Here is a 27,732-nt window from a genome sequence, read left to right as displayed (position 1 = left end):
CGTGATCGGTGGCCTGGACTGGCGGCAGTGAGGTCACTGAGTCCATGGTCGTTGCTTGGGCTGCTGTTGGCTTGGGTAGTTAGACGTTCCTGCTGCAATGTAGTCCACTCCAAACAGTGTGGTTGTCTGTTATGTCAAGGTCGGGGTAAGAAGTAGACCTCGGAAAGGAAAAGGCCAATCTTATGACACGCGTGGTAGCCTAGTGGGAGGCGATCCAGATACCTAGAGTGGTCCGTGTGCGAAAGAATCAGGCAAACGATTAAAAAGGAGCTCGTCCTACATCTTGCGCTGATGAGCTTTCCCTGTTTTACTACAGACCCAGTGTTTAGCACATTCGCCTGGGCCAGGTACCTCTGTCATCCGTGGGGTTCAAGGTCGTGGTATCGAGATTAGTCCAAATTCTCCTCAAGGATTGACTTGCTTTAAGCCGATAGAGGTACTCAACACCTCTGCTGTGCATTAGTGCTCGATACTTTTGAAAGACGCATATCCCACTGCATGATGCAGTCAGAGCGGGAGCCTTTATCATCGCATTGCCAGTGGCACGCGAGAGCCTTGAATACAGTCGCGAGCTGATGTGTGGTTGCACGAGAGTGAAAGAGTGAGAAGGAGAGGAAGTTGCAACCACAACCTGTCTACACCACGTGCGTGACGTGACGTAAGCGGTACAATGCGGAAGGAGCCCACAGTCAACAAACAACATTCACTTCACACCTTCAACAACACCCAAGTAGAAGCGGATATCTTTGATTATAAGTCTTGAAGAGAATGTAGGAACAGCAAAAGAGCCAGAACTTCGATAGCCACCATCCAGCCACACTCTAATCTTGAAACACAGCATATCAAACCAACGAGACTAGGCAGGAAGAGACGGTATAGTGGTATAAAGGGCCAAGACACCAAGGTAAAGGATGTAGACAGGATTGAGAATTTGGAGTCTAAACAAAGCGCACCCGGGGCCTGAAAGTCACACCTAGGATATACCCTCTCATGCCACTACTGTAGAAAATGATGAGTCTAGCCATCATTGACCGTTTACCAAGATGCACCAATAACCACTAACCCCTGCCATTTTTGCGTCTGTTATCGGTTTTTCGAATTTATGCCTTGGCGTCGGCGGGAGCCTCGCTGCTCTCAGCCTTGGGCGCGTCGGTGGCGGGCTCGCCGGCGGGGGCGTCACCGGAGGGCTCGGCCTCGGACGATGTCCAGAGGGTCTAGATGGGTCAGTATGCTTGAGTGAAGAAAGATGTGGGGTGAGCTCACAAGGTTGTCACGGAGAAGCTGCATGATGAGGGTAGAGTCCTTGTAGCTCTCCTCAGACAGGGTGTCGAGCTCTGCAGATTCGTTAGCCTTGTTCAGAACGACTACTTCGTCCTTCACATACCAGCAATGGCGTCATCGAAAGCCTGCTTGGCGAGTTGGCAAGCCTGGTCGGGCGAGTTGAGGATCTCGTAGTAGAAAACGGAGAAGTTCAATGCGAGACCGAGACGGATGGGGTGGGTAGGAGCAAGGTTGGAGGCAGCAACATCGGTAGCAGCCTTGTAAGCCTCGAGCGACTTGTCGGCAGAGGTCTTGCGCTTGTCACCAACGGCAAACTCGGCAAGGTAACGGTGGTAGTCGCCCTTCCTGGAGAAGACATGAAGATTAGTAGACTGGCTAGTCAAATGCACCTGGTGCCTTACATCTTGTGGTAGAAGACCTTGGACTCTCCGCTCTCAGCAGAGGGGATCAGGTGGCTGTCAAGGCACTCGAGGATATCCTCGCAGATCTTGGCCAGCTCGGCCTCGATCTTCTGGCGGTACTCCTTGATCAGAGTAACCTGAGTCTCGTTGCCCTTGGACTCCTCCTTCTGCTCGATCGAGGTAACGATTCTCCAGGAGGCGCGGCGGGCACCGATGACGTTCTTATAGGCAACGGAAAGGAGATTTCGCTCCTCGACGGAGAGCTCCTGGTCTGCGGAGGCAACGGCCTTCATGTTCTCGACCATCTCTGTCACATGTCGTTAGGACACGATGCGGTGCGTTGTTTGTGGTGCGCTTACCCTCGTAACGCTCGGCCTGCTCGGCCAGCTTGGCCAGGTACACGGAGTCTTCGTAACCCATTGTGATGTGTGGTCTGTGCAAATCGCTGTTAGCTGATGTACATCGAGTTGAAGCGCGCGACAAGTGCAACCAGTGGCTATCGCAGTTGCTCAACAGCGAACAAGCCCCTCAATGTGCGCTATGGCCGTAATCGGAGAAAATATCGTTTCGCTGCCGTTGTCGACTGTTCGTTGGCTGTCCTGTTTGTGTTGAGGACTCGGAGTATGCGGCAAGTGGAGATGTGCCAATTGCTTGGGTGGACTCTACACCTCACAACAGAGGCGCAAAGAGGGGCGGCTCGAGCTACCACGGGTCTCCGAAAAGAGCGCCGATACACGACACCCACGACAACAGCGGCCGAGCGACTTGAGACGAGCGATTTCGACAGCGGGCCATGCTGATGGGAAGAGCGGGCCTTGTTTACTGCGGCTGGGGGCGCAAATTGCAGCTGTCCGCGGATTCGGGGGGAGTGACGAAATGCAGTGGAGCAGCACTTACGTAGAGAAAAGTTGGTATAGAGAGGGAATGTAGGCTGCTAGAGGCGGCGATGTGGTGTTGGCAAGAAAGTGAAGTGCAGATGTTTTGGTCAAGGGCGGCTTGTGGTTGAGTTATCAGAGGAGGGGACTTGAGAGGGAGAGAACCCGACCAGTTGACTCGTCTTGGCGTCGATCACGCCTGCCTATCCTTGGTTTCACACGGCCCAGAACTGGCGCGACCTTCTATTCTGACAGGCGAACACCATCCGCCACCGCCTCAGCGGCCCCTTCCTGGCCTGAGTAGTACCTGCTGTTGTTTACAGGCTTGCAAAGTCGCCTTGGAGACGCTGTCGTCGAGTCCCTGAACAACATGCCCCGCAGTACACCCTTTCCATGACAGCTACAAGGACCGGGCTTCACGACGAGCATTGGGCATCACGTTTGGCCTTAAGCGCACATTGGCTCTGCCCCGACAATGGATGCGATGACTGTGAACACGCCGAACATACGTTGAACGAAAAACATGCCATGTTGTTCGGAGAGCGTTAAGGTCAAGACCATGTTGTTGCAATCGTTGTAGTGATACAGACCCCGAAGTCTTCTTGTCACATTGTGCTTGTTGTGCTTTTTATGCTGAAGCAACTTTCATAATTCAACAACACATCGACAGACGTGTCTCCAACGTTACCCCTCCGGTCTTCCTAGATATACAGGCGTATTATGCTAAGAGGTCATGCGCGTACCAAACTGTCGAGTGGGCCAGGCAACGATGTTGAGACCCTTCGAAATCACGTGGCGATGACGCACTTGCACGTCCAAGCTCCCATGTCTTCCAGATGTCGAGCCATCACTCCACCTCAGCATACCAATTGCATATAACCACCCAACACCCAGCATCTCATCTCTCTACCGATCCGCCAAAATGCTTCGCACATCCATCATCAAGAGCGCGCGCTCAATTGCCGCTCCTCGCTACTTCTCCGCCTCCGCCCTCCGCATGGCTGAGGGCTCCACCGGCTCTGGAGCTTCAAGGGCTACTGGTGCCGCTGGCGGGTGAGTCTATGCTCATGAACTGCAAACCCTATATCCAAACTAACCGGTATTGTAGTGACGCCTTCACCAAGCGCGAGGCTGCGAGCGAAGAGCTCTACATCCGCCAAGAAGAGAAGGCCAAGTACGTACTCCAGCTCTGTATATCCCGATATCCCGATGATTACTTCGCACCGTTTCAGACCGAGCAACGACCCGGTACAGCGTTCTGTCATATTACAAAGTGCTGACAACAAACAGGCTTCTCGCAATCAAGGACAAGCTCAAGCAGCAAAGGCAGCACATGGAGGATTTGGACAAACACATGTCAGTAATCATAGCTTGGCAAAAGACAACACTAACAACAACACAGCGACGACGTCATTGCTGAGTCTGAGCGCTCCGGCCAGGGCGAGCAAAAGTGAGCGCGTAGCGGGTGCTCCGGACGAATATCGCGGGCCGACCCATACGTCGTGTTATACTTGCTATGATAAACAATAAAGATATCGAAAGAACATAAACTTGGCAATTGGGCTGTTGGACTTCACGGCAGATGCTTGCGTTATCTCGTACTTGCTTCTTCATCTCGTCCTTGTTCGTGTCAGAGAGAGCATGGGTCTGAATACTTTCAGGTCTCCTTCCCAGCACATATGTGGGCCTACCATCTCAACACTCGCACCTGCCACTTTGAGGCTTGATGGGTTCTTCACCGCAGGATGCTCCAAAGTTGCCCTTTTCGTTCAGTGTGCATCTGTACATCTGTACATCACGTTTCAGTATACATCGAGCGAAGTACTACCGAACGATCACGGAAACTTTCGGTATCACGCGGAAGTGCGTCACCCGCTCTGATTCGCTCGAGTAGGTTGTTTCTCGGATTATTACAACGTCAGCTCATCGAAGATCTGGAGACCTCGGGATCCACTACATGGATACAACCCGGGATACTCCAGCCACCACCCCGCTCGAGGCTGGATCACAACTCGATATTTCCCGTTTTGTTTTTCTGCCGCGAAGGATCTGACGACAACACATCCTCGTATTCAGGCCCGCTGCTCCAGCCTCCGATATCTGGAGCAAGTGCTTACGCAGCCTCGCGCAAAGTCTGTCATCGCACAATCGGCCGGAGAGCGGAGAACGTGACTCCCTTGCGCCGACCTAGAACATAGTTCACTGCCGTGTGATACCGCTGCATCGGTATGGTCGATCGTTAAATTCGGTCATCTCTCCAGGCGCATTCGCAGTGTCGAATATAGACTTTACTCCTTTTTCGCGAACATGCCGACCGTATGAACGCCTGACTGCCTAGGCCTCCAGACCGCCGTCATTGTTAGCCCATTTCAAACGCCTTCCGTGTTCACGCAGCTAGGCGTTTTACTTTTGTTAGCGAAACAGGTACTTGGGCTCATAATCGTGCGTGCCGCAGGGATCCCACTAGCACGTGTGGCAGATAGCCGACATCTTACCACGAACATCCCGGCTGCGATCACAACTACAAGCGACTACCCTGTGAACGTTCGAGTAACTTTCAAGATCATGCTGCGTTCTCATTTGGCCGCCGCCGTCGTCCGTTCGAATTAACCGTTGGCCCAGCCCTCTGACAACCTCCTCTTCACCCCCACCAGGTGAACCATGCTTCTTCCACAGGATGCCCCATGCCACCGCCAAGTACATCCCACCCATTTCTGTATCAAGGGACAGCGAGACGACGTCATGGTAAGCATCGCTTTGACTTCGATATGGGAAACCCTGAATCTGGAATCCACCCGTTGCTCCCATCAACGAATGAAGCAAAGCTCGGAGAGTTATCGCGCCGAGAAGACTACGAAGAGACGACACTGAACCAAATTAGGTATGACGAGAGCGGGTGAGGGATCTATTCAGGGTCTTCGCTATAGCCTTGGCCACCGAGCATATATGGTCTCCTTTGTCGCTCAGCATCACCAGTTCATACATCTAGCCACTGATCTGCACTGATCTCAAACACCCAAACTTCACCGTTACTCAACTAGCTGCATAAGCCTTATTGCTCCCCAGACGCTCTAATATAACCGTCCCTCGCCAATACGAAAGTCTTCTCTCCATCAACCACCTCACCGCCAAGTCTAGCAGCTACTCACGCGAACCGCCTACATGGCGCAGTCAAGTTTGAACTCAAACAACTCACTGCCTCAATACTACGGTCAGACGCTGCAAGATGGGACGATAATGGAGTCTCCCGTCATGCCAACACACCCGCGTGGATCCAGCGACTCGAGGCAGGAGCTTCTACGACTGCCTGCACAACCTCACCAAGCACATATGGACTACAACGTCGATCCTGAGTCACATAATGCGCCCGTACAACAGGCCAACAACACCTTTGGTCTAACGCCAATGCCTTCGAACCGAAAACTGGGAGGTCAAGCCGACATCCGTGACTGGGATGCAACACCTCGTCCACGACGACCATCTCAACCTGTGCCTTACAGCCCAACCACACACCGTGGCCCTTACGTAGAAGACTACTCTGAAGAGGAAGACATCGATCCCCGCGATCCTCGCGCGTACCGTCGCCCAAGCAGGAGAACCCAAGGCCCTCCCAGTGCGTACCGCAACTACCATGAGCAGAACTCCAGGTATGGGCCCATACCTAGGAACAGTGTCGACCACAACATGCAGCCTTATTACAGCGACACACCAGGCAAGCCTAACTACGAAATGTACTACCCCGATGGAGGTAACTACGGTGGACGCCGTCCTCCCATACCCTATGCAGGAGGAAGTCGAGGACCGCCCAACTACCCACCACAGGAGAGTGTGATGAGGTTGCCATGGATGATCTGGATGGGAAGTAACGCAAAGAACCGTAAGTCACCCTCCCGTCTCCACTCTCCCACATCGCTAACACATCTCGCAGACTTTGTCGCTTTCGTCGGCGAGTTTGTAGGAACAACCATGTTCCTCTTCTTCGCCTTCTCCGGCACCCAAGTCGCCAATATCGACTCATCCGCCACCCCCGACTCCAACACTACGACCAACGAATCCGCTGGTTTCTCTCCCATTGTCCTGCTCTACATCGCTCTCGTCTTCGCTTTCTCTCTCATGGTAAACGTATGGGTCTTCTTCCGTATCAGCGGTGGTTTGTTCAATCCCGCCGTCACGTTCGCCATGTTGCTCTGCCGCGCTCTGTCTCCTATCCGCGCCTTCCTGCTGGTAGCAGCGCAGATCAGCGGAAGTATCTTTGCCAGTTTCCTCGTCAGCGTCTTGTTCCCCACATCCTTCAATGTGCGGACTACGTTGGGTGAAGGCACGAGTTTAGCCCAGGGTGTCTTCATCGAAGCCATCCTCACCGCCGAACTGGTCTTTACCATCTTCATGTTGGCAAAGGAGAAGCACAAAGGTATGTCGACCCAGCCTCCTCCCCTTACCACCCACTAACACCTTCCAGCTACATTCATCGCCCCCGTCGGCATTGGCCTCGCCCTCTTCATCGCAGAACTCGTCGGCGTCTACTACACCGGCGGCTCGCTCAACCCCGCCCGCTCCTTCGGCCCCTGCGTCGTAACCGGCGTCTTCGACAACGAACACTGGATCTACTGGGTGGGCCCCGCAGCCGGCGCCATCATCGCCGTCGTCTTCTACCAATTCATCAAGATACTCGAATACGAAGTCGCCAACCCCGGTCAAGACGACGACGATAAAGACCAAGAAGTCAAGGAAGTCATTGAAAAGGAGAGGGAGGGCAGCCAAGAACCTGATCTCGAAAGGGGGGATGCGGGTGGTATGACGGGTGGCATGGGCGGCGGACCCCCGGGTAACGGTCATGTTCCTCTGCCTACCGTGAGTAGTCAGCAGCGTTTGCGGGCTGTGCATAGTGTACAGGGTCTTGTTCATCAAGCGCGCAAGAAAAGGGCGCAGGAGGGGCAGGGATTTGGGGGGAGGGGCGAACATACGTACTAAGATCCACAGGCTGAGTGCGATTATGGAAAGAGACTCCGTGTCGGAGCCTTGAAGAAGAGATGTGTTAATGAGGTATGAGGATCAAGGGATGAACCGATGGGTCCATGGGTCACGGTAATGTGTTTATGTGGTTGGTTTACGACTCTCCTTGAGTTTGATCTTACGAGAGTACATGAGAGTGTGATTTGGTTATGGGTCATGCATGGGTTTGGGTATAGGACGGTTACGAAATTAGAATGTACAAATAGCTACGTATATAGAGCTGGGGTTGGGAATGAATGCGACGAATGGTTGCAGCCTGGCTGGCATAGCAAAAAGAATGATTGCATGTCTTTACAACCAAACTCTACACTACTTCTACTGTCTTTGAGTTGTTGCTATTGGAGGATTGTGCGGCATCTTCTGCATACTTCGGACTTTTGTCGCGTTCCAAGTCGGGGAGGAAGCCAGAACCTGGTTCTTCGATCATCAGGAGTTCCATATCTCATCTCATCTCTCAGAACCCAATGATATAACAGTAGTCAGCGTACAACAATCTCCGTGTCTTACATCTCACTCCTCAACCCATCCTACCCCCTTCTCATCCCTTCCCTTCCCAACCTCCTAAGGATTCAACGAAAGACACATCATCAAAACTCTATCCCATCTACCCCGGTACGTCACCTCGCCATGCATGCAATTCAACATCCGCATCCCCGAACCTTACCCTCCACCCTTTTTCTCCCCAAACCCCCACGCAATCCGTCACCCCATCACAGCATCGAAACCCCACGCATTCGCGATTTCGATACCGATGATACCGAACACATCCGCATGACATCAGAACGACGTCCAGTGACCAAGGCGGGACGAACGGGATGTGGTAACAGGTAGCCTCGCCTCGTTTCGCCAAACTCAAAACCAACCCCAAACCTTGCTGATGCCGTGTGACGGACTAGTGCGAACCCAACGCCCGGGACGTTTAGGGTTTAGTATGCGAAAAGGGCTATTTTTGCGCATTAGTAAGAACGGCAGGTAGGGGTGTGGTTCTTTCACCCGTTTGCCTTAATTTCTTAACGGGGTATTGGGGGTGGCCGGGGGTTATTGGATGACGATTTGTGACGACGGGTGCGGAGGGAAGAGGAAAGGAAAGGAAAGGAAAGGGGAGGGCAAGGAAAGGTCGTTGAGGTACGCGGTATTTACGGCGAAGAGCTCCAGGTGTGTTTAGTAATGGCTCTGGGAAGAGCGGGAATGCATCTTACCGGCGTGTATATGAAGGGGTTGCTTCATCCTCGTCATACGCATTGCCTTTGGCGGTACGACGTACCTCATAGAAGCAGCCCAACATACACTGACCATCTACGATCTACCCATTCACATTCACGACTACGGTCACAACGCCATCCCTACGATAGCTTGCACTCAAGACATGCATGCACCTCCGGTTCAGCTTTTGAAAAAAAGGAACTTATTCAGGCATTAAGTCATCTCGAATGATAAGAATGTGTCGCACTGTCTTTAGCATCTTCCACTCCATCTTCTTCGGCCTCCCCTCCCTCTCCACTTCTGCCTTCCAGCTCGCAATTGAACAACAACAGTATGAAAGAAAAAAATGGTATAGCAAAGACGGGTCTCAGACCCAATCCACCCTCTCGACTTCCACCTGCATCTTGTCTCGCTCCTTCGTCTTCCTTTTCGCTCGCTGCTGGAACCGTCTTAAAACCAACAAAAAGGCCTCTCCTACACAGAAGTGCAGATAAGCGAATGCAAGAAAAATATATATGTGTGAGAGTGTGTTTGTGTGTGAACAGACAAGGAGAATATTTGTAGGTAGGTAGGTAGGTAACGATAAGTATGGAAAGACAAAGACCAACGATATGATCAGAGTAAATAGCGTGGTTGCGTAATCAAGAACAGCGCCCAAGGAAGCCATAGCAAAACGCCCGATAACAACAACAGAAGCATATAAAAGGGTTTGAAGGGACCAATCGCCGCCCTGTCTCCTAGCCCCAAAAGCCCAAAGAGAAGCCCCGTTATGCTCCAATATGAGAGAAGAGATGATGGCCCAAAAAAGCGATCGATGTAGATAGAGCGCCGTCTCGAAAGACGAACATAAAGGGTATATGAAAACAAGAGGGGGTTTTGTTTTTTGTTGTTCCACCAAAACAGCCAGCTAGCCAACTAACTAACCGACGACGACGACAATACTATACTTCCGTGGGATTGGGGAAATCAAAGTCGCTGACTAGATTGCCAAAAGCGTCATTGTCGTTGCCCGTCTGTAGAAACGAGTCAAAGTCGAAAGTTTCGAGGGCGCCAGCGTCGTCGCCAAAGTTGAGGCCGAGATCGAAGCCGTTGGGCTATTCGTTCTGTTAGTAGATGTTACGCTAAGTAGAGAGAGTCTACTTACGTCACCATCAATGTTACCAAATGGCGGACCCCCGTTGTCCATGTTTTGGTCGGAAGGCGGTTGGGGTTGCACAGGTTGCGGCTGGCCGTTTTGTCCCTGATTGAAGGATTGCTTGTGTACTGGCGTGATGGGTGCGACGGGAGTGGAGGATGTAGGTGTGGGTGGTTCTTCGCCGTTTGTCGTGGCGGGAGTAGAACCTGCCGCCCCCTTTTTGTTGTTTGCGGGCTTCTAAAATCAATATCAACGATGCTCGAGGGTTTAGGAGAAGCGCGAGACGTTACCTTATTGTCTTTGGTCACCTTCTTCTTGGGGTTGGCCTTGTTTCCTTGATTCGGGGTCGGTGGTGCCTGGTTAGACACGGATGGAGAGGGTTCTGGTCGGGGTGGTTCGTTCGTGGGCGCTGGAGGCGGTGGCATTTGTTGCCGCTGTTGAGGGTTTTGGCCCATCGGTCCTCCCATCTGCTGGCCGCCTGGACCCATCATACCCGGTTGGGGCCCTCGCCAACCGTTCTGTTGCATCTGGCCATTGCGCATGGCTTCCATTTGCGCAGGCGTTAGTTGCTGACCATTGAAGTTGGGCGGCTGCGGATGTGAGCTCGGAGGCCGCATCATGGGGTTGCCGTTCGGGCCGGACATATTCTGGGGATAGAATTGTGGAGGCATTCCTGGGGGTGCCAGACTGGGGTCGAAGTTCATGTTGGGTGCGGGAGATGCACGTTGCTGCCCCATCATTCCCTCAGGCATAGGCGAGCCAGGCAGATTTTGCTGGCCGAGCTTCGGTGTGCCTCGCTTCATCTGGTCGGCGGGGTTGGGTGATGGGCCGCCGGCTCTGCTACCTTGAGGCGACATGGCTGCGCCAAAACCTGGGGCGCCAATAACGCCCTGCTGAGGATGTCCAGATTGATTGTCTTGCTCTTGGCGGGCCATGAGTAACCGTTTCTTGTTCTGCTGCTCGAGCAGCATGAGCTGCATCTGGTAGTCCTGCAGCGCGTGGTTGCCCTGCTGGGGAGCGCCTGGAGGGTTGTTGGGCATGTTGCCGGGCCGTGGACCGTTGCCGGCGAAGGCTAGGTCTTGCCCGTCGAGGCCGGACTGGGCCATGGGGGAGCCTTGGACGCCAGAGTTCATACCCTGGGGGGAGGAAGTGTTACTCATTGCCACTCTGTGTTGATGGGCCAGACTTTGGGCATATACCTCGATGTTCTTCTGCTGCGCACCTGGGCCTTGCGGCATGAACTCATTGAACTGGTTGCTGGGCATGTTACCGGCGTTCATACCACCTGTGGGCGGGTCTTGATTAGCTTGTACTCTCCACATGGGTGTGACAGATGACGTACCGTCGACGCGGGGGCGCTTGTTTGGGGAAGGGGCATTTTCGTTGGACCCTGGCGAGTTGGGGCGGTTGCCGTTCATGTCCATGTTGGATCCGTCTCGTTGCATCTGAATCATGTTGGGGTTCTTCATGGGCTGCATGCCCGCCATGGGGTTGCCGGCGCTGGGGGGTGTTAGTCGGGGTTCGAGCATCGCGAGACGGCAGGGATATGCGAGGGCTTACGGTCGGTTGTTCATAGCGGCTGCCCGCTTGAGGTCGGTCTGGTTGCCGTTGGTCATGGCACCGTTCCGCATCATGTACTGGGCGCCGTTCATGGGGTTGGTGGCCATCATGAGGCGCTGGTCCCGCTGCTGGTTCTGGATGTGGCCCAGATTCTGCGTCTCAGTCAGTACGCCTCCGTGTCTACAACTGCGCGGCTACCTACCCGGTTGTGGCCGAGATACTGGGCGGCGTTCTTGGGCCCGCCGCCGCCGCCTCTCGCAGCGGCGAAGATGTCCCAGAACTGGACCCACCAGTCGAGCAGGAACGAGTTGTCGGCGGCCTGGCCCGGGGGCATGAGCGGCAGGGGCAGGTCGTCGGGCATGTCGATGTCACTGGCGCCATTGGGCTTGTTGTTGGGGCTGGCCTTCTCCGTGTTGAGCTTGAGGTCGCAGTCGAGCATGGCGCGCGCGAGGGTGTGGTGGCGGTTGCGTAGGAAGTAGTCGTAGATGTACGTGTTGAGCTTTTCCTTGGGGTCCTGGTCGCCCATGCGTTTGGGATGCGCCATGTTGCCCATGATGGGAGTGCCGTTGAGGGAGCCGTTCGCATTCATCTGCGCCATCTGCGCCATTTGCTGGTTCTGCATCGCGAGGGAAGGAGTCGGGCGGCGCGGCAGGCGCGGTGGACGGGTGGGGGGTTAGCGATAGGTGCGCGGTGGTAGCAATAGACGCGCTGTGTTGTGCACCTCGGTGCTGGACGGGCCTCTACAACAGCATGGGAGGGCGTCGCCACGGTGCGTGTCGGAGCGGAGCGTCGTGCCAAGGACGGGTGGAGGACGACGATGGCGTGGAGGTCGCGCGAGATGGCAGCTCTGGGGTGCCGGGTGTGGGTAGCGACGCTGGTGTCGTCGCGATGAAAAGGCGGCGGCTGATGCACGGTACTATGGGTCGGGGGGTTAGCGTGAAGGAAGGTCTTGAACAGCGCCCTGGAGGGACCTCACGGCGCGCTACACGGGTCTGCCAAGAGATGCGATCACGACAACAACGCCTGCGATATCTTTTGCCTGCACGAGAGGGCGCGATTGAAGCAGCTGCACAAAGGGACTGCAGCGGGATCGTGCAAACTCTGAGCTGCTCAGCGCGAGGGGAAGAGCGGCCGCTCGTGAGCTGCGCCAAGTGGTCCACGTGATCTCGGTATTATTAGATCCCCTATGCTCCAGCCTCCCATTGCGCAGCATCGCGCTCTCATCAGAACTGCCTCGATATTTGCTTTTCTACTCGCATAAAGCAATTCAAGACGTCAGACATGGCGGAATTGAAGTGTCGTGACCGCATCGCAGTATCGTATGCACCAGGGCCGATATCTAGGGAGGTTGGTGGGGCACATGTAACGCGAACCCGACCGTCATGCCCCGACCAGTACTGGCAGCAGATCATACATACACCCTGATGGGTTCACCGACTTGGTCGTAGTTGCGCGAAATCCAAGTCAACAAGTCCTACACAGTAAGATTAAGGGGCTGCAAAGACTAAATGCACAATGTAGCATGCGAGGCCGCCTCCAGCGATCAATGGTGCGTCGATGGTGTGGTAGTGCAATTGCGCGATTGCAATTACCCTCTAATTGGCTTCCATGGCCGTCGTCAATAGTGCACCCTATCTAGTCGTGCATCGAGTCTGAGCACGCATCGTCTGCCCGACTCCATAACAGCACGACAGTATGCAATTCCTTCCAGACGATGTCTTCAGAGAATGCCTACCTTCCTATCGCATATCTCTCCGTCACGCTTCCACACTGTACATGGATCGGCGAATGCCTGCTTGCTAAACCTAAATAGCAAGTGTAATTTCTCCTCGACCCTACCTCATTCTACTCGTCATCGGGTGGCATCTCGTCGTCAATGTAGCGGATCAGCGTTATCCGCATCTCCGTTGTGTCGTTGCCGCGAAGGACGTCACTGACAAAGTGCGCTTCCACCTGCATATGTACCTGGTGGGTGTCAGTCCATTACCCACGCCCCATCTTGATACGGTGTATGCGTACCATCTCTAGTGAACCCCGCAGCACGCCCACCAGTATATTGGAGAACCACAGCTCGTCCTGCGCGCGGCCGTCGTCAGGCAGCTCTACGAAGTCGGCCAGCGGGTTCTCTTCGAAGATGAGGGAGAACTGCTTGTTGTCGCTTGACCAGTTGGTGATTGTCGGTGTGATGTTCAGGAAGATCTTGAAGCCGACCTACAACCGCATGTCAGCTTGCGGTCTATATCCCATTGACTCGGCGGCGCTACCTTTGAGATCATCTCCGACACCTCGCGGAAGTTGGTGCAGGCAGGCGCGCTCGACTTGGCGAGGAAGTCTTCAATGAGCCGTATGCCGATGTTGTATCCCATGCGCTCCAGTTGCTTGTTGACATCGGCGTAGTTGTATTCGTAGTCCTTGCATAGTTGCGCGACAATGGTGCCGTATGTGAGGGTGACGAGTTCGGCGCTGACCTTGTCTACTCGATTCCTGGCACCGTCAGAAGCGGTCGCTCAGAGTGGCCATATGCGAGACTTACTTCCACACTCTGACATCTATTAGCACATGTGCAGCAACTGCTAGACGTCTGGAGCTCACTCCTCGCCCATGCGGGCTGCTTTGGTCGATGACGCCATGATTGCAGGGATTTAGTCGGACGATGTGTGTGGTGTCGAAGTGTGAGAGTAGACTGTTGCGTGTGTTTGGTATATAGAGTCGCGATATCAAGTCGTGTTCTTGCGTCGGGGAGCATGCGGACTGCGGAGGAGCGTACCTGGGACGCCCGGGCCCTAGCGTAGATCTGCCTTGAGGAAAGTTTACCAGCTACAACTGACCACAACCACCGCGCACCAATCCACAGACCCCACACGTATACCGAATCAAGCACCCCTCCATCGCCATGTCGAGAGAAAAGCGACCCGCCAACGAGGCTTTTGGCACGAGCCAGCTGGTCAAGCGCACCAAGTCGGACGCGAATCTGGGAAGCTCTGCAGTAGCCGTCGTGAATGGCTCGGGCGCAAATGGCGCGCTGATACAAGCGGTATGTTATGCCCACGGACTTTTGATCGAGTACCAAGCTGAAGATTGCGACGTGCTGACAGGTGCTGTAGGGCTCGCGTACCAGCGCGCTGCAGTCGCCGGTTATGGAGTTGACGGGCCATTCTGGGGAGATCTTCGCCGCGCGCTTCGATCCGACAGGACAGTACATAGCTTCGGGCTCCATGGACCGCTCTATATGTCAGTCATGTGTGAACACGTGAGAGATATGCGCTAACATGAACAGTACTCTGGCGCAGCTCTGGATCATGCGAAAACTACGGCATTCTCACTGGACACAAGCAGGCAGTCCTGGATCTGCACTGGTCGCGCGACTCCAAGGTTCTCTTCTCCGCCTCGGCAGACATGCACCTAGCAAGTTGGGACGTGGAGACGGGAGAGAGGATACGGAGACACCCAGGGCACGAGGAGGTTATCAACTGCATGGACGTGAGCAAGCGCGGTGAAGAGATGCTTGTGAGCGGGTCCGACGACGGCTACATCGGGGTGAGTGTATCAGTATATCGTCCTAGGACATTTCTAACTCTCCCAGATCTGGGACACGAGAACGAAAGACGCCGTAACATTCATCCCCACCGACTTTCCCATAACTGCCATATGCCTGGCCGAAGCCGGCAACGAGCTCTTCACCGGCGGCATCGACAACGACATCAAAGTCTGGGATCTGCGGAAACAAGCCGTCACATACACACTCCTCGGTCACACCGACACCGTCACTTCGCTCCAAATGTCCCCAGACAACCAAACCCTCCTCTCCAACGCACACGACTCGACCGTCAGAACATGGGACGTGAGACCCTTTGCGCCTGCAGACAGGCGCATCCAAACATACGACGGAGCCCCCACGGGTCAAGAGCGCAACCTGCTAAAGGCCAGCTGGGATTCCAAGGGCGAGAAGATCGCAGCCGGTAGCGGAGACCAGAGTGTAGCCGTTTGGGAAACGCGAACAGGAAAGCTACTGCACAAGCTTCCCGGCCATCGAGGTGCCGTCAACGACGTGCGGTTCCACCCGCTCGGTGAACCAATTTGTAAGTACCCTAAATCTCCTTTTGCATTCGTCCCTCTACCTGTTCTGCACTCTGGACCCCGCGCTACGCTTCAGCTTTCCGACCGGATGGTGATCATGGCGGATTGGGTTTGGAGAACGAGCGAACAATTTCGATTGTTAGCGCTTGAGGCGGATAGGAGAGTAGTCCTTTGCATTGACACTCCTCACCGCTGAACACAAAGCTATGGTCTTTCGAACACGAAGCTAACTTGGCAATCTTAGTGGTATCCGCATCTTCAGACCGCAAGCTCATGGTAGGCGAGCTAGGCAAGTGAGCGTGGAGGTGAAGCAACTTGGTGCGTAGGAAGCAACTTGGCTACGCAAACATGCTTCGAGATGGATCATCAATCCCCGGGGAAAAAACGTGGAGAGAAAAGGCCCGAGGAACATCCGGCCCCACGGTACGTCAGAAGGCGTTGTTTACATATAGAACTGGATACGCCGGTGCGACATTTGACAGGGTACGGAGTCGCATGTACTGTCTTCCACAACACAGCGAAGGAAGGGGGTAAAAGACGCGTCGAAGACACGAATCTGTTTACTTTTAGCAGAACAGTATGACGCGCAACACCATCGACAATGTAAAGAGTAAACAAAATACAACCAAAGTCAATCAAGATGAATACCCGCGTCTTATGCACCGTTATGAATGCCGTTGCACGTAAATAGCACACTTGCGAAGCTACTGGTGCTCAGTCGTTCCTCATTGGGGTAGACGTTTCATGTTGTTTTTGTGCGAGCCAACCAGCGTGCTGCGGGCCTGACGCTTTTGCTACGCACCTCTTCTTCCGGTCAACAACCATCGACTACTACAGGCCCGCGCAGGCCCGCCAGACTCGAGAACATCTAGATCTGATGCACCGATACATGCGAACCGCGGTCCGTGACACGTCCTGGATCGCTGCTGCTGCCGGGCTGATGGCGGAGACGCGTTTCACCTTTCCAGCGATCAAAGTCTGATACGCCACTCGTCGCGGAAACGCATGGCGCTCAATGCTTTCTCGACTTCTGACCGTCCCTCGCTATTGGGACGCTGTGACCCATGTCATCTTTTGGTGCGGAGCTTGCGACCACCACCTCCTCTCCTACTCTTTCATCTCCTTCGTGTTTGTCTTGCATCTATTTTCCTTCCAGTCATTGGTAATAGAGGTAGCGGTTGCTGTGCTCCTGCTTGTTTCGCTTCTTTTCATTCTTTTGCGCTCGTTTGGCCGAGGTGCGCTGCTGGATAGCCCTGTCTGGTCCTTTTTTCCACTCTTTTCCCTTTTACTATTCACTTTCATAGTCTGGGAAGATCTTTGTTTCGACGACTTTTATGAAAAGTTAAGAGGTTGGTAGCCAAACGGTTCGCTCCAACTGGATTACTTTGCATATGCTGGGTAGGGTCTTGGGCAAGGGCGAGATCCATTCATTGTTCTTTCACTCCACACTTTCTGTTCCTGGAAGCGGTTCGGGTACACGGCGTTCCTGCATTGGTTCTGGAGTATCCTTTCTCTTATTCGCCCTTGTCTTGTCTTGAGTGAAATCAATACAGAGACCTTTGGCTAGCACGACGCGTCTGCTATAAGGGATTCACGTACGCCCAAGATAGAACTTGGGGGCTCGTAAACGTATATTTCTGGACTTGAGGGAACTACCGCGCTATATACGGATCGCCATGTTTCGGTCACCACTCTTCGCTTGGTCGCCGCGGCCAGACCAGAACCAGGACTTCGACGCAACGCCGGCAACGCAGTCGACATCTCGGTTCAGCGCGTTCCGCAGTAATTTGCGGGGGATGGTCAACGGGTCGTCGATATACTCGCAGTCGCCGGCTATGAATAACAACAACAATATCAACACACCCAAAACGCCCTTCCTGGGCTTCTGGAACCGCCAACAACCGGCCAACCAGGACGGGCTGCCCACCCATCAGAACGCGCATCGCGAATCACATGATTCGAGGGCTCCATTTCATGCGCACCACACAGCGGGCTCCTACATCGGTGCCATCAACCCGCCTCAAGACCCGCAGGAACCAACCACACTCTACGCTCGTCACCCAGCCGATGTACCACTGCCCAGTCAGCAGGAGGGCTTCGTAGACCCAGAGATCCAGCAACTACAAGACGAGATAAACGGCCGACGACACAAGCGACGGAAGCACCGAAGAAGAAAGCACCACCGCACCGAACGATCCGCATCCAACGCATCCAGCGGTTCCAACGGATGGGTACGCAGACGCGAACAGCGCGGCACCACCGCAGTATACATCCGCGGATCAGCTGCACGCGGGAAGATGATCGCATGTGTGATATCCGGCACCTTTCTCATCACCATCCTCGCAATCTGTAAGTCTACCATGCCATCCCACCCCACCCCCATCTTCGCATAAACAACTAACGTCTATCCCCCCACAGACCTAGCAATCGCCCTAACCAACCGCTCCCTCGGCCAAGAAATCCACATCCTCTTCATCATGGTCCTCCTCACCATAACAATCTTCTTCTGCCACTCCCTCATCCGCCTCTGCATGCTCATGCTGAACCCGCCGCGCCACGAACACCGCGCTGTCATGCCCGACATGACGGGCGGCGGCGAAGGTTTCCAGCCCATCGTCCCCATCCGCGTGCACCTGCGGCGCGACGAGGAAAGCGCAGAAGACGCGGATATGGATGACGTGTTGGAGAACGACATGGTGGGTGCGAGTGGGGATGAGGAGGGCAAGAATATGCCGCCGCCTCCGCCGCCGGCGTATGGGCTTTGGAGGAGTAGTGTGAGGGTTGATCCGAATCTGCTTCATTGGCAGAGGGTTGAGGATGCGACAAGGGGTAGCGCTATCTCTGCTGCTGCTCACTCGACGCGTGCCTCGCTTTCTGGTCCTGCGGCTCTCGCCGCTGCATCTCTCCGCGGCAGCGCAGCATCAACATCGTCACATCAACCGCCCCAGCAAGAAGGTCCCCGCCCCCCGTCTTACGCCTCAGAAGACGGCGTAAGCTACATCGTTGAAGCGGAACCGAGACACACAACCAATGTACGGGATAGCACGAGAGGCGCGTTGAATGACATCCATCCTGCGTGGCGCCCTGGGTATGCGATGAGTGAGATTAGGGGTGGGGAATTGCCGGCGAGTGCTATGAACGGTAGTCGCTCTTAGGAGCCCGTATGGCTGCCCAGGTGTTGTTTGCTATCGAAGTCGTGCATAGCGCATCGCCCAGTTGTTTTGGTTATACTTTGTAGCGTTCTAGCATTTGCGTATCTGTGTTTCGAGTACTTGAGGAGTGTGTACAATGGCATCGTTCTACCACTTTCAAATCCTGCATTTCTTGTCCTCTATTCTCTATCCTGCATTCTCAAGCTCACTTGATGGACGCGCTCCTCATCTCACACGTTTCTCACACTCTTACCCGCGCTCACCTCTCTCGCTCTTGCTTCTTCCATTATTCGGTTCTTGTCACGGAGATGAGGTCACACCGTTGGTTGTGAAACGCGCAGAAGAACGAGGTGTACGTCACGCATGTTGTAGATATAGTAAACAGTTTCAGCCTCTTTGTTTGAGGGTTTGTTCTTGTCTTTTCGTCATCGGCACTGCGTGCGTCATTGGAAGTCGCATCTTTTCGTCTTTTGGTTCTGTGGCTAGTTCGTTGTTCCGTTTTCTGAAGGTAACTCGTTCTAGCGGCTATGCGCGAAGTCAGTGTAGTGTATTCTATCCACGGTATCGCTCTGTGTCTCGAACACGATATTTCTCAAGTTGTCATGTTGATTGACATCAAACGCTTTGGGGGCGTCCATTGGAAGAGCATCATCTCTATTCCTTCCTTCGCTTTTCTCGTCGTTCTATTCCCCATATCCCACAAGTTCCGGCCATTCAATGCCTTCTCGCCCGTGAAGCATCGCTAGGTAGTCCTCAGATACCCCGTCTCAAGCTTCCCCCTTGACCCAGCCTTCTCTCTCCATATTCATCCAAGTCGAAACCAGATTGTTCCCTAATGGCTTCATCTCTTTCCCTTACATATATGTCCAATCTATCCTCCTCCACCCTCCTCTTCCGTGCCGAATCCTGCCAATCATTCCAATACTCTTTTCGGAGCGCGGACCACATAGCGCGTCGACCCCCTTCCACGTCCCTTTTGTTATTAGACAGGTCCGTAGCAAATTGGTACCCTCTTTGCTGCACCTCGACCGATTTGAGCTTCGCATGCCGATTCTCAACGCGGCTAGCTAGTACAGTGGCAGAAGCAGAGTATGTCGCGCTGATGAGCTTTCCGTGCCCGTCCATCCAGATATCCGGTAGCTTGTCCTCCGCAACGTCCCAGCCAGCTATGACATCAGACAGGAGCAAGAAGACTCTTCGCTCCAGATCTGGCAGGGGAATCTTGCCACTCTGCAATGCTTCGCACGCATCTTCCCCCGGGCTCTTGAGCGAGATGGAGATGCTCACCTGTTCTTTTGCGGCATCTTTCAACGCCTTCATGAGGCCTACGATGTTGATACGCAGCATGCTTAATGATGTTGCGTCGGCGGTTTCGAAAACGAGAGCGATGTTGAACGACGCGATGGATCTATCCCATCTGGGTACAAAGAAGCAGCAAGGACGTGTAAGGCAGTGTACTCGCAAAAAGTGGAAGTCCTTGAAGCTGGTCTTACTCTTGGTACTCGTTTTGACCATGGTAACGTTTGTGTTGTGAGTCAACATGTTCCTGATCCTGAAGTCAGAACGTGATCCTCTGCTGAGCTGCCAGATATTCAGCTGTAGCCCATGTATGGTATGATTATCCATATCTAGTATTGGACCTTCAGGCGATAGTGCCGCTAGTTGGATGATCTTTGACAGGACACTTCGAGGAAGGTCCAGGAGGTGGCGTGGCTTTGAGCCTAGTTGTCTGATGACGACGTCTCCATTCTGGTCCACTGCGAACTCCCTCCAGTGACTATGTTCCTTGTCAAATGTGACTCGCATGTATCGTTCCACAAAATGTATGCTGACAGAGTGAATAAGCCGGTCGAAATTGGCGAATCTTTGTAAACTAAATTGTCCGTTTCCGATCAAACTGGAGAAGATCGCATTGAAGTCGTTGACTAAGTCTCTCGGATACTGCCTTTTCTGTACCTCATACCGCTTCTTCTGTTCCTCAGTCCGTGCGAAGGAATTCTCGCACCCAGGGTCCAGTCTCCTACCAGTGCAAGCGGATGTGATTGGTGACTTTTTTGCACCGTTCTTCCAAAGCAATCGTAACAAGGGCAGTGCATCGAAATCATCCAGTGCATGCTTGCAAGCGTGGTAGCACATGGCATCGACATCGATGTGTACCTTCTTTAGCATCCCAAACTGACTGCCGATGTTGGATAGCCATACGGAAGCATATGCGAACTGATGATAAGCTTTCCCATCGAGATTGTCATAGCGCGGATTATTTCTTCCATCATGACGATCGAGAACTCGCGAGAAAACAAAGGTATTGTCGCTATAGAACACACTGGCTGCCTCATGGTATATCTGTCGACAGACCAGCAGCAGCGGTAATCCCAAGTAGAAGTCATGGGTGAACTCATCAGCAGCGCCGATTCTGGACTCGAGTTCCGTCTCAAACCTGGCTGTCAGGGCGTGGAATCCCTCATCTGTGTCGTAATTTCTTCGTTTGGGTTCGACCGCATGGTAAGCATCGGTGTTGTGAAGGAGTATTGGTTCGGCCCGCTTGAACAACTGTTCGTAAATCAAGTTGCGGATCTCGCCTGGCCGGTCAAGGAATGAGGGCTCGCTTGGATCGGCTGGGTGTGAGTCTCGCTTTGGAATTTGCATCCTGGCGATGGTGCTGGACTCAGTTGGATGGAATTATGCTATGGACGATGCGCGACGAGAGAGCGACGAGTTGTGAGTGACCGCGAGCAACGCCAACGAGAACAAAAACGATTGTGTACAGATTTGAGGTGCTTGCACGCAACGCGGTCGCGACAGTGAAACTTCGCAGCAAAAAATCGGAGAGCGAATGCTGATATCGTTGCGCACCAAGCATGCAACTCTGCCCTTGCAAAGTGTGACAGAAGAATCGTCCCCCAGCGAGAGACGAGAGCAGTCACGGGTGGCTCAAGCTTGTCGGCGCAGAAAGTTACGATGTCACCGAGCGAAGAGGTGAGATGCAGCTCCAAGGACGCGCCGTGAAGATTGTAAACAAGGCGAGGTTTGATCCAGGCCCCCATCACGCCTTCCCATCCTCGACGAACGCCAAGGCACACGTGATTATGTGGCTAAACTACAAGCAGATGTTGCAGCAGTCTTATCGGGAGGATGCGTTATCTCAGATAAACAAATTGTAACTGACGGCGGGATATAGCAGATGGCGGCAATTGACTGGACACATGTTATCGACTTCTATGACGACCGTCCTGAGAGCTGTATCTGTGAACCAAGGCTGACCAGCCAAGCGCCTACGAACGCAGTCTGGTAGTAGCTTGTTTGATCTCGATAAGTTTCGTGCAACCAGGTGTCATAATCATATCGAATATCGACTCTGGAGATGGTGAAGGAGTTCCAACGGTAAAATGCTCCAGCAGCTTCATAGTAAATATGGTGACAAGTGAGTAGTAGGGATGTGGCTCCTTCGAAGCGCGACAGTCGAGATGATGGCAGGAGTCGAAATCCCACGAGACGAATGAGGAAATGGATGCAGAGCGGGAGCTTGATGAGCCTAACCACAATGGTAAGATGACGAAAGCTGCTGACGTTGTTCTTGTTGGAAAGACGATGCTTCACCAAGAAGTACACGATGCAGTCGTGGGGTTGTGAGCGACTACCCTGCGTGAAGACGTGAGTCGTCCGTGCATGACGCGTTCCGAGGCGCATGCACAGCAGATCATCAACACAAGACGGGCGCATCTCGCATGTGAAGGGGCAAAGACGCTTCGCGAATCTTGTCAAGGCGGAAATACGACTGTACACATCTTCACACGCAGAAGATGGAGTTTGCCTCCATGTGGCGCAGCACACAGCCACAGCGTTGATTGGCCGAATGCAGAGCTCCCCGTGGCTGAGCATGGTTACGTCAGAATGCCTGTCGCAAGCGCGGCGTCTCGAGCAGGTTGCACATGGGCAGTCGACTCCCTGTCGCTTGCATTCCATAAAAAGGTTGTTGCTCCTGCACTCATACACCGAAATAGAAGATACCCCTCCTGCCCATATCCCGCGAAAGACACCTGACAGCTCCTCTATCTCTCCTTCACCTACCAACCTACCTCGATACCCCGCGAAACACGTCTCGCAAGCATGAGCGGCCATGGAGATCCTCGATTGCTCTACACAGTCGGCGGCATTAAAGCCTACCACATCCAGCAGGGCGAGGAGAGCCCTCTCACACCCTCAGGGCCGCAGACGCTCTCGCTGCTAATGGTCCCCACCAACTCGCCCTTTGCAGACCTCAGCAACACGCGCGGCCAGAACGAAGCGCCCGAAGAAGACTTCTACCTACACCTCAACCTCCCCCCGGAGCTAGATCTCCCCCTCCCCGCGACCACACAGATCTACCACCAGCCACCGCGCAGCTACCTGATACCGCGATGGGACCTGGGCCCAGAGAGCGGCGCCTTCACACGCATTGAGTTCCCGCCAATTGGCAAGGGCTCGACATCGGTCACGCAGGAAGATGTGGATACCTTTGAGACCATCTTGGCACAGTGCACAGCCTTCCTCGAGCGTGCGCAGGCCCCCTCACACGAGAAGGGCAAGGGCGACATCAAGGCGTACAACCCCCAGGACTACCAGCCAGGCCAGGGCTACGCAGGCGCTGTGAACAATGGCGAGGTCGTCTTGGTCGACGAGGAGAATGGCAGCGTCGTCGGTGAGCTGGCCGAGGGTGCCATGATCCACGCCGACCCAGCATTGCAGCAGGGATCCAAGAGTATGTCATCTGAGCCTTTTCCGCGCGCGCAGGTCACTCATGCTAACACAGGTCAAGATCCCGTCGAGATTGTCGTCTCGCCAGACGGCAAGCGCATCGACATCCGACCGCTCGAAGAAGACTACCTCGAAATGGCCCGCCATCCCGCATACAAAGACTCTGGCCTCGTGCAGAACGCCGCCGCCGCATCTCGCCTTGTCGTTACCGGCTCCAGCTACCTTAGTAACATGATGGTATCCGGTGCCGAGAACTTCATCAACAAGACGAGGCCGAACGAGAAGCCCATGGTTTTCAAACCTGCCACCCACGAGCGCGTCCGCAAGATCAACACCCTTACAACCGGCGTCGCTGGCTACTCAGCCAAGACTGTAGGCCAGCTTACCAAGTACGCCCAGAACGCTGCAGCAGGAATGGCAGGCCACAAGAAGACACACGCCAAGAGCGTAAACCCAGACGGCACGCCCAACACAAACTACAAGCCAGGACTGTTGAACAAGAGCTTGATCGCCTTCTCCACCGTTGCTGACGGCATCTCGCACTCAGGCAAGCAACTCCTGACCAGCAGCGGAGCCGCAGCCAGCGCCGCCGTCGGCCACAAGTACGGCGCCGAAGCAGGACAAATCACCACCAACCTCGCCGGCGGCGTCAAGAACGTCGGCCTCGTCTACATTGACGTCACAGGCGTCAGCAGAAAAGCAATCATCAAGTCCGTAGCCAAGGGTATGGTCGTCGGCAAGGTCAAGGACAAGAAGGGCAACGAGCAGACCGTCATGGTGGGCGGTGGTGATGGCGGCACCATCACGCCCAGCGACTTGAACCCTCAGATGGGAGTGTCTAACAACAATGCCCCTCCCAACCAGTCTAGCACTCCTACGCCTGGTGGTCAGGTTTCGTTTGGTGGTCCGCCGCCTAGTTACCGTCAGGGTGTTGGTGAGTCGCTTGAGGGTCAGCCTGCGTACTATCCTCAGGAGAAGAGGTAGAGCGGGTTATGAGATATGAGGTATGAGGTTATGACATGGAGCGACTGGCATCGCATGTAAAGAGTTGAGGTAGCTTTCTTTTCCTAGTTCGTTTGTGCGCTGTCTGCTGTTCTAGCGATATACACTTTCAATGAGAGATGTTGATGAAATATCACTATCTCCAAGTCTTTTCACGTCTAACTTTATCTAACTTGCCTTCACCTCACTCATCTTCTTCCCGCATCTCGGACCGAGCGTCTCTGTCCAAACTACCAAAGCCAATAAAGTCAAAGCTCCTTTCCAAACCCTCCGCGGAACCTAACTGCCCCGACACCTCTCCCTCTACAATATGTGCTCCTCGGAACGCGGAAGGAAGGGACATACGAGAACGCTGCGATTACTGTGGAAAGGAGAGCATGAAGGGGGCCAGGGCGAGTCCAGCACGTATTACCAGCAAAACAGTACTATAATATACACCCTCCCCTTGTAATGTGAGCCGTAGGAGTTGAAAATCGCGATCTCCTCGAACCGCAGAAGAGTGGGTTACTGTGGGTATATATAACAACGGCGCGGGCAGCTATAGAGTATGACGGTGAAGAAGGGGGCCGGGGCGAGTAGGACACATATCAACAGCAAAGATTGTAGTATGCATGTGCATGTGGCCACGTAGTAAAGTCCAAAAAAGCGGTCTCTCCTCAGAGGGTGGAAGCGAGGGTATATGACAACACAACGCCGCCGCATCTGTGGAGAAGAGAGTATGATGATGAAGAAGAGGGCCGGGGCGAGTGATTAATCGTACTATAACATGGCGCCATAGTCGTCAAAGAGCGATCCCCTTCAGAGCGCAGAAGGGGGGGCCATACGGGAACTGTCATATGAGCACTGTGGAGCGTAGGGTATGATGATGGAGGAAGGGGGCCAGGGCGAATACACACATCCAGTGCTATAATGTGGCCACGTAGATAGTAGAAAGAGCGGTGTTAACTCCCCAGGGGCCCTTTCATGCGTTGCGTTCCCAAGCGGATGGTTCGCGTAAAAGGCGGTGATGGTTCGTTACAGAGTCCACCTCAATCCTCCGGCGACTGACTCTTGTTACTCTTTACGACGCCTCGGTACCTTGGTGCTTCGTGCTTTGTAACGGCGAGGTCGGAGTCGGTCGGAGTCAAGGTCCCCCGTTGTACCGACCTCCCCGTACGGCGCAGTCCTGTCTCGGTTTTCTCAGTTCCCGCGTATCCCGTATGGCGTCTCTACGGCGCAGTTCAGCTCGACTCGAGTCGCCTACTCCGTTGTTGCATTGAATGGCGAGGAAAGTGGAAAGTGCGTGACGGTGTCTCGTACGAGTGTGCTGGCTCGGAAGATACCGATGTAACTATGTAACTGCAATGTGGATCTGTGGAGTACCTAGGTATGAGCATACCGCAGACTTCCCCTACTTCGACTCAGACTTCCGTGTTAAGAACTAGGAGGATTTCCCGCTTCAGACTTGCGGCTGAGTCGAACGTGTTCCGGTCTGAGTCGACAAGTTCCATCACGACTCGTCACCTATATTATTACTACTCCTTCGGTTATTACAACGTTCCGGGTACCGAGCGTCGCCTGTCCACCGTCACGACACCTCGGTACTGTAGATCATGACGATTCAAGTCACTTATTCGGCGGCGCTTACTTCTAGAGTCATTCGAACGTTCCATCTCCATGCCCCCATCACATCTGCCACGACTCGTCCCTCTATAGCACTCCTTTTGCTATGAAAACGGGCTCATCTTAACTCGCTTCCCCTTGCTGTGCTATAGTATACCCCTTCACCACCTCATAATGGCGTTCCGAACCAACGAGGATACGCATCCTGCGTATCGTACGATCGATCGCCGCGGGTGCGCCGTGGAGTTATTGACAGCGTTTTTTGGTGGTATAGGTTACTACGGCGTATGTATGTTGAGCTAAACTACCGGTATGGTATATCCTCGGTTGATGGACGGTAGGTATATCGGGATCTACGCGTATACCCTTACCACGACGACTATACACACGCCATTCAACCGTGGTCCGTCACATCACCGCCGCGCCGCCTCCTTCTCCGCCTGCAATAGTTGACTGAGGTCGTGTCGCCTCACGACTCGGGCAGTGTGATGTGCAGTCTGCAGTCTGCAAGTCAGACAACCCCCTTCCCCTGTAGATTATAACACCCTCCCACTATACTTCCCCTCCCCCCATATCACGACATCGTCACTTACGTCGGCTCGGCACCGTTGGGAACCGTTAAAGGGCGCTTAGCATGGCTTGGTACGCGATTGGTATATGTTTCATGCTTTATATGGCCCCTGTCTTGCGGCGCGCTCGCTTACCCTGAGATGATGGGCGCGCTTGGCTCTTACCTGCTTTACTGAATTGACGTATACGCTTGGGGGAGCATGGAAGGGTTGAGATGAGAATTCTCCGATGCAATGCCGTTGGCCGATCTGCGGTTGCGCGAAGAGGCGTGTTTGGGGTGGGCTGTTGAGAGCGCGCGTGTATGGGCTTGGCGGCGGTGGGATTTCAGGGTTGTAGTGGGTGGTGTTGACGTCGTTGTTATGGCTGGAGTGCTTTTTTGCGGTCTTTTGTTTTCTGTGTGTATGTGTGCTGGTGGTTGCATATATCGCATATGTGTGGCTGGAAGGAGGAAATGTAGAGGTGTGGACGGGAACTAAGATACCTACCGAGTGTTGTTTTTCGGCTTACAGGCCGAGGTAGTCCAACAGACAGATTACTACACTGCAGAAAGAAGAAAACACACAACAACAAGCCTACCGATGAATGTAAAATTCCTTTCTCATCCTCTGCTTCCTTTTCATGTTCGACATAACGCCCCAAACCCTACTGTAACCCCATCGTTCATCGTGGCTGCCGTCCCGTCCCCCGTAGACCGATGACTTGCAGCCGCGGAGCCTACGATACCTACTCCTACAATCACCACACACACGCATGCACAACATCACACAGCTATCAAAAAAAGAACAACACATACCTGCATCTGTATCTACACCCTCCCAGCCCGCCATCCCAACAAGCATCCGCTCACGCGACTTCACCCGTAGTCGCAGTCGTAATCGTTGTCGTTGTCGTCGTCGTCGTCCTGCGTAGCACATGACCACTAACCGCTTCGCTACACCTGCATACCAGCCTCATTTTTTCCACCGCTGATCGTCCTCATCGCCGCTTCGCGCATGTGACCTACGTCACAGGTGCATATCTATCCTTACCAACGACTGCAGTTCACGATCGGGAGGTTAAGCATGCATCGCAATAAACAAATGGACAGAGCACCACAAGCGCATTACGCGACACTTTCCATATTTTGC

General features: G+C 53.9%; 9 protein-coding genes across 9 annotated transcripts; 5 read left to right on the top strand and 4 right to left on the bottom strand.

Annotated features, from left to right (window-relative positions):
- Positions 1-1,100: 1,100 nt before the first annotated feature.
- On the bottom strand, positions 1,101-2,102 carry J4E88_008445 (uncharacterized protein; the record flags this gene model as incomplete). The annotated part of the gene is made up of 5 exons (XM_049402055.1): positions 1,101-1,214; positions 1,264-1,334; positions 1,385-1,626; positions 1,683-1,989; positions 2,042-2,102. 5 exons carry the CDS (start codon positions 2,100-2,102, stop codon positions 1,101-1,103), a joined length of 795 nt encoding a protein of 264 aa, XP_049252153.1.
- Positions 2,103-3,479: 1,377 nt separating this feature from the next.
- J4E88_008444 (uncharacterized protein) lies at positions 3,480-4,011 on the top strand (the record flags this gene model as incomplete). Its single annotated transcript, XM_049402054.1, has 4 exons — positions 3,480-3,610; positions 3,666-3,731; positions 3,848-3,913; positions 3,960-4,011. 4 exons carry the CDS (start codon positions 3,480-3,482, stop codon positions 4,009-4,011), a joined length of 315 nt encoding a protein of 104 aa, XP_049252152.1.
- A 1,708-nt stretch (positions 4,012-5,719) lies between these two features.
- J4E88_008443 (uncharacterized protein) lies at positions 5,720-7,528 on the top strand (the record flags this gene model as incomplete). Its single annotated transcript, XM_049402053.1, has 3 exons — positions 5,720-6,434; positions 6,486-6,968; positions 7,017-7,528. 3 exons carry the CDS (start codon positions 5,720-5,722, stop codon positions 7,526-7,528), a joined length of 1,710 nt encoding a protein of 569 aa, XP_049252151.1.
- A 2,186-nt stretch (positions 7,529-9,714) lies between these two features.
- On the bottom strand, positions 9,715-12,090 carry J4E88_008442 (uncharacterized protein; the record flags this gene model as incomplete). Its single annotated transcript, XM_049402052.1, has 6 exons — positions 9,715-9,867; positions 9,918-10,145; positions 10,199-11,193; positions 11,251-11,408; positions 11,469-11,620; positions 11,671-12,090. The coding sequence occupies 6 exons, from the start codon at positions 12,088-12,090 to the stop codon at positions 9,715-9,717; spliced, it is 2,106 nt and encodes a 701-aa protein (XP_049252150.1).
- Positions 12,091-13,313: 1,223 nt separating this feature from the next.
- J4E88_008441 (uncharacterized protein) lies at positions 13,314-14,098 on the bottom strand (the record flags this gene model as incomplete). Its single annotated transcript, XM_049402051.1, has 4 exons — positions 13,314-13,433; positions 13,488-13,679; positions 13,733-13,952; positions 14,061-14,098. 4 exons carry the CDS (start codon positions 14,096-14,098, stop codon positions 13,314-13,316), a joined length of 570 nt encoding a protein of 189 aa, XP_049252149.1.
- A 263-nt stretch (positions 14,099-14,361) lies between these two features.
- J4E88_008440 (uncharacterized protein) lies at positions 14,362-15,842 on the top strand (the record flags this gene model as incomplete). The annotated part of the gene is made up of 5 exons (XM_049402050.1): positions 14,362-14,502; positions 14,573-14,699; positions 14,746-15,005; positions 15,052-15,547; positions 15,790-15,842. The coding sequence occupies 5 exons, from the start codon at positions 14,362-14,364 to the stop codon at positions 15,840-15,842; spliced, it is 1,077 nt and encodes a 358-aa protein (XP_049252148.1).
- A 1,379-nt stretch (positions 15,843-17,221) lies between these two features.
- J4E88_008439 (uncharacterized protein) lies at positions 17,222-18,605 on the top strand (the record flags this gene model as incomplete). Its single annotated transcript, XM_049402049.1, is given in 4 exon segments — positions 17,222-17,229; positions 17,317-17,894; positions 17,964-18,535; positions 18,555-18,605. 4 exon segments carry the CDS (start codon positions 17,222-17,224, stop codon positions 18,603-18,605), a joined length of 1,209 nt encoding a protein of 402 aa, XP_049252147.1.
- An 845-nt stretch (positions 18,606-19,450) lies between these two features.
- J4E88_008438 (uncharacterized protein) lies at positions 19,451-21,343 on the bottom strand (the record flags this gene model as incomplete). The annotated part of the gene is made up of 1 exon (XM_049402048.1): positions 19,451-21,343. One exon carries the CDS (start codon positions 21,341-21,343, stop codon positions 19,451-19,453), a length of 1,893 nt encoding a protein of 630 aa, XP_049252146.1.
- A 1,461-nt stretch (positions 21,344-22,804) lies between these two features.
- Positions 22,805-24,415, top strand: J4E88_008437 (uncharacterized protein; the record flags this gene model as incomplete). Its single annotated transcript, XM_049402047.1, has 2 exons — positions 22,805-23,435; positions 23,487-24,415. 2 exons carry the CDS (start codon positions 22,805-22,807, stop codon positions 24,413-24,415), a joined length of 1,560 nt encoding a protein of 519 aa, XP_049252145.1.
- Positions 24,416-27,732: the final 3,317 nt, after the last annotated feature.

This window comes from Alternaria novae-zelandiae (assembly GCF_023758075.1).
Source record: "Alternaria novae-zelandiae strain BMP 2774 chromosome Unknown scaffold_19, whole genome shotgun sequence".
Taxonomy (NCBI): Eukaryota; Fungi; Ascomycota; class Dothideomycetes; order Pleosporales; family Pleosporaceae; genus Alternaria; species Alternaria novae-zelandiae.
The sequence above is the reverse complement of the archived record's forward strand: the minus strand, read 5'-3'. Positions and strand labels throughout refer to the sequence as shown.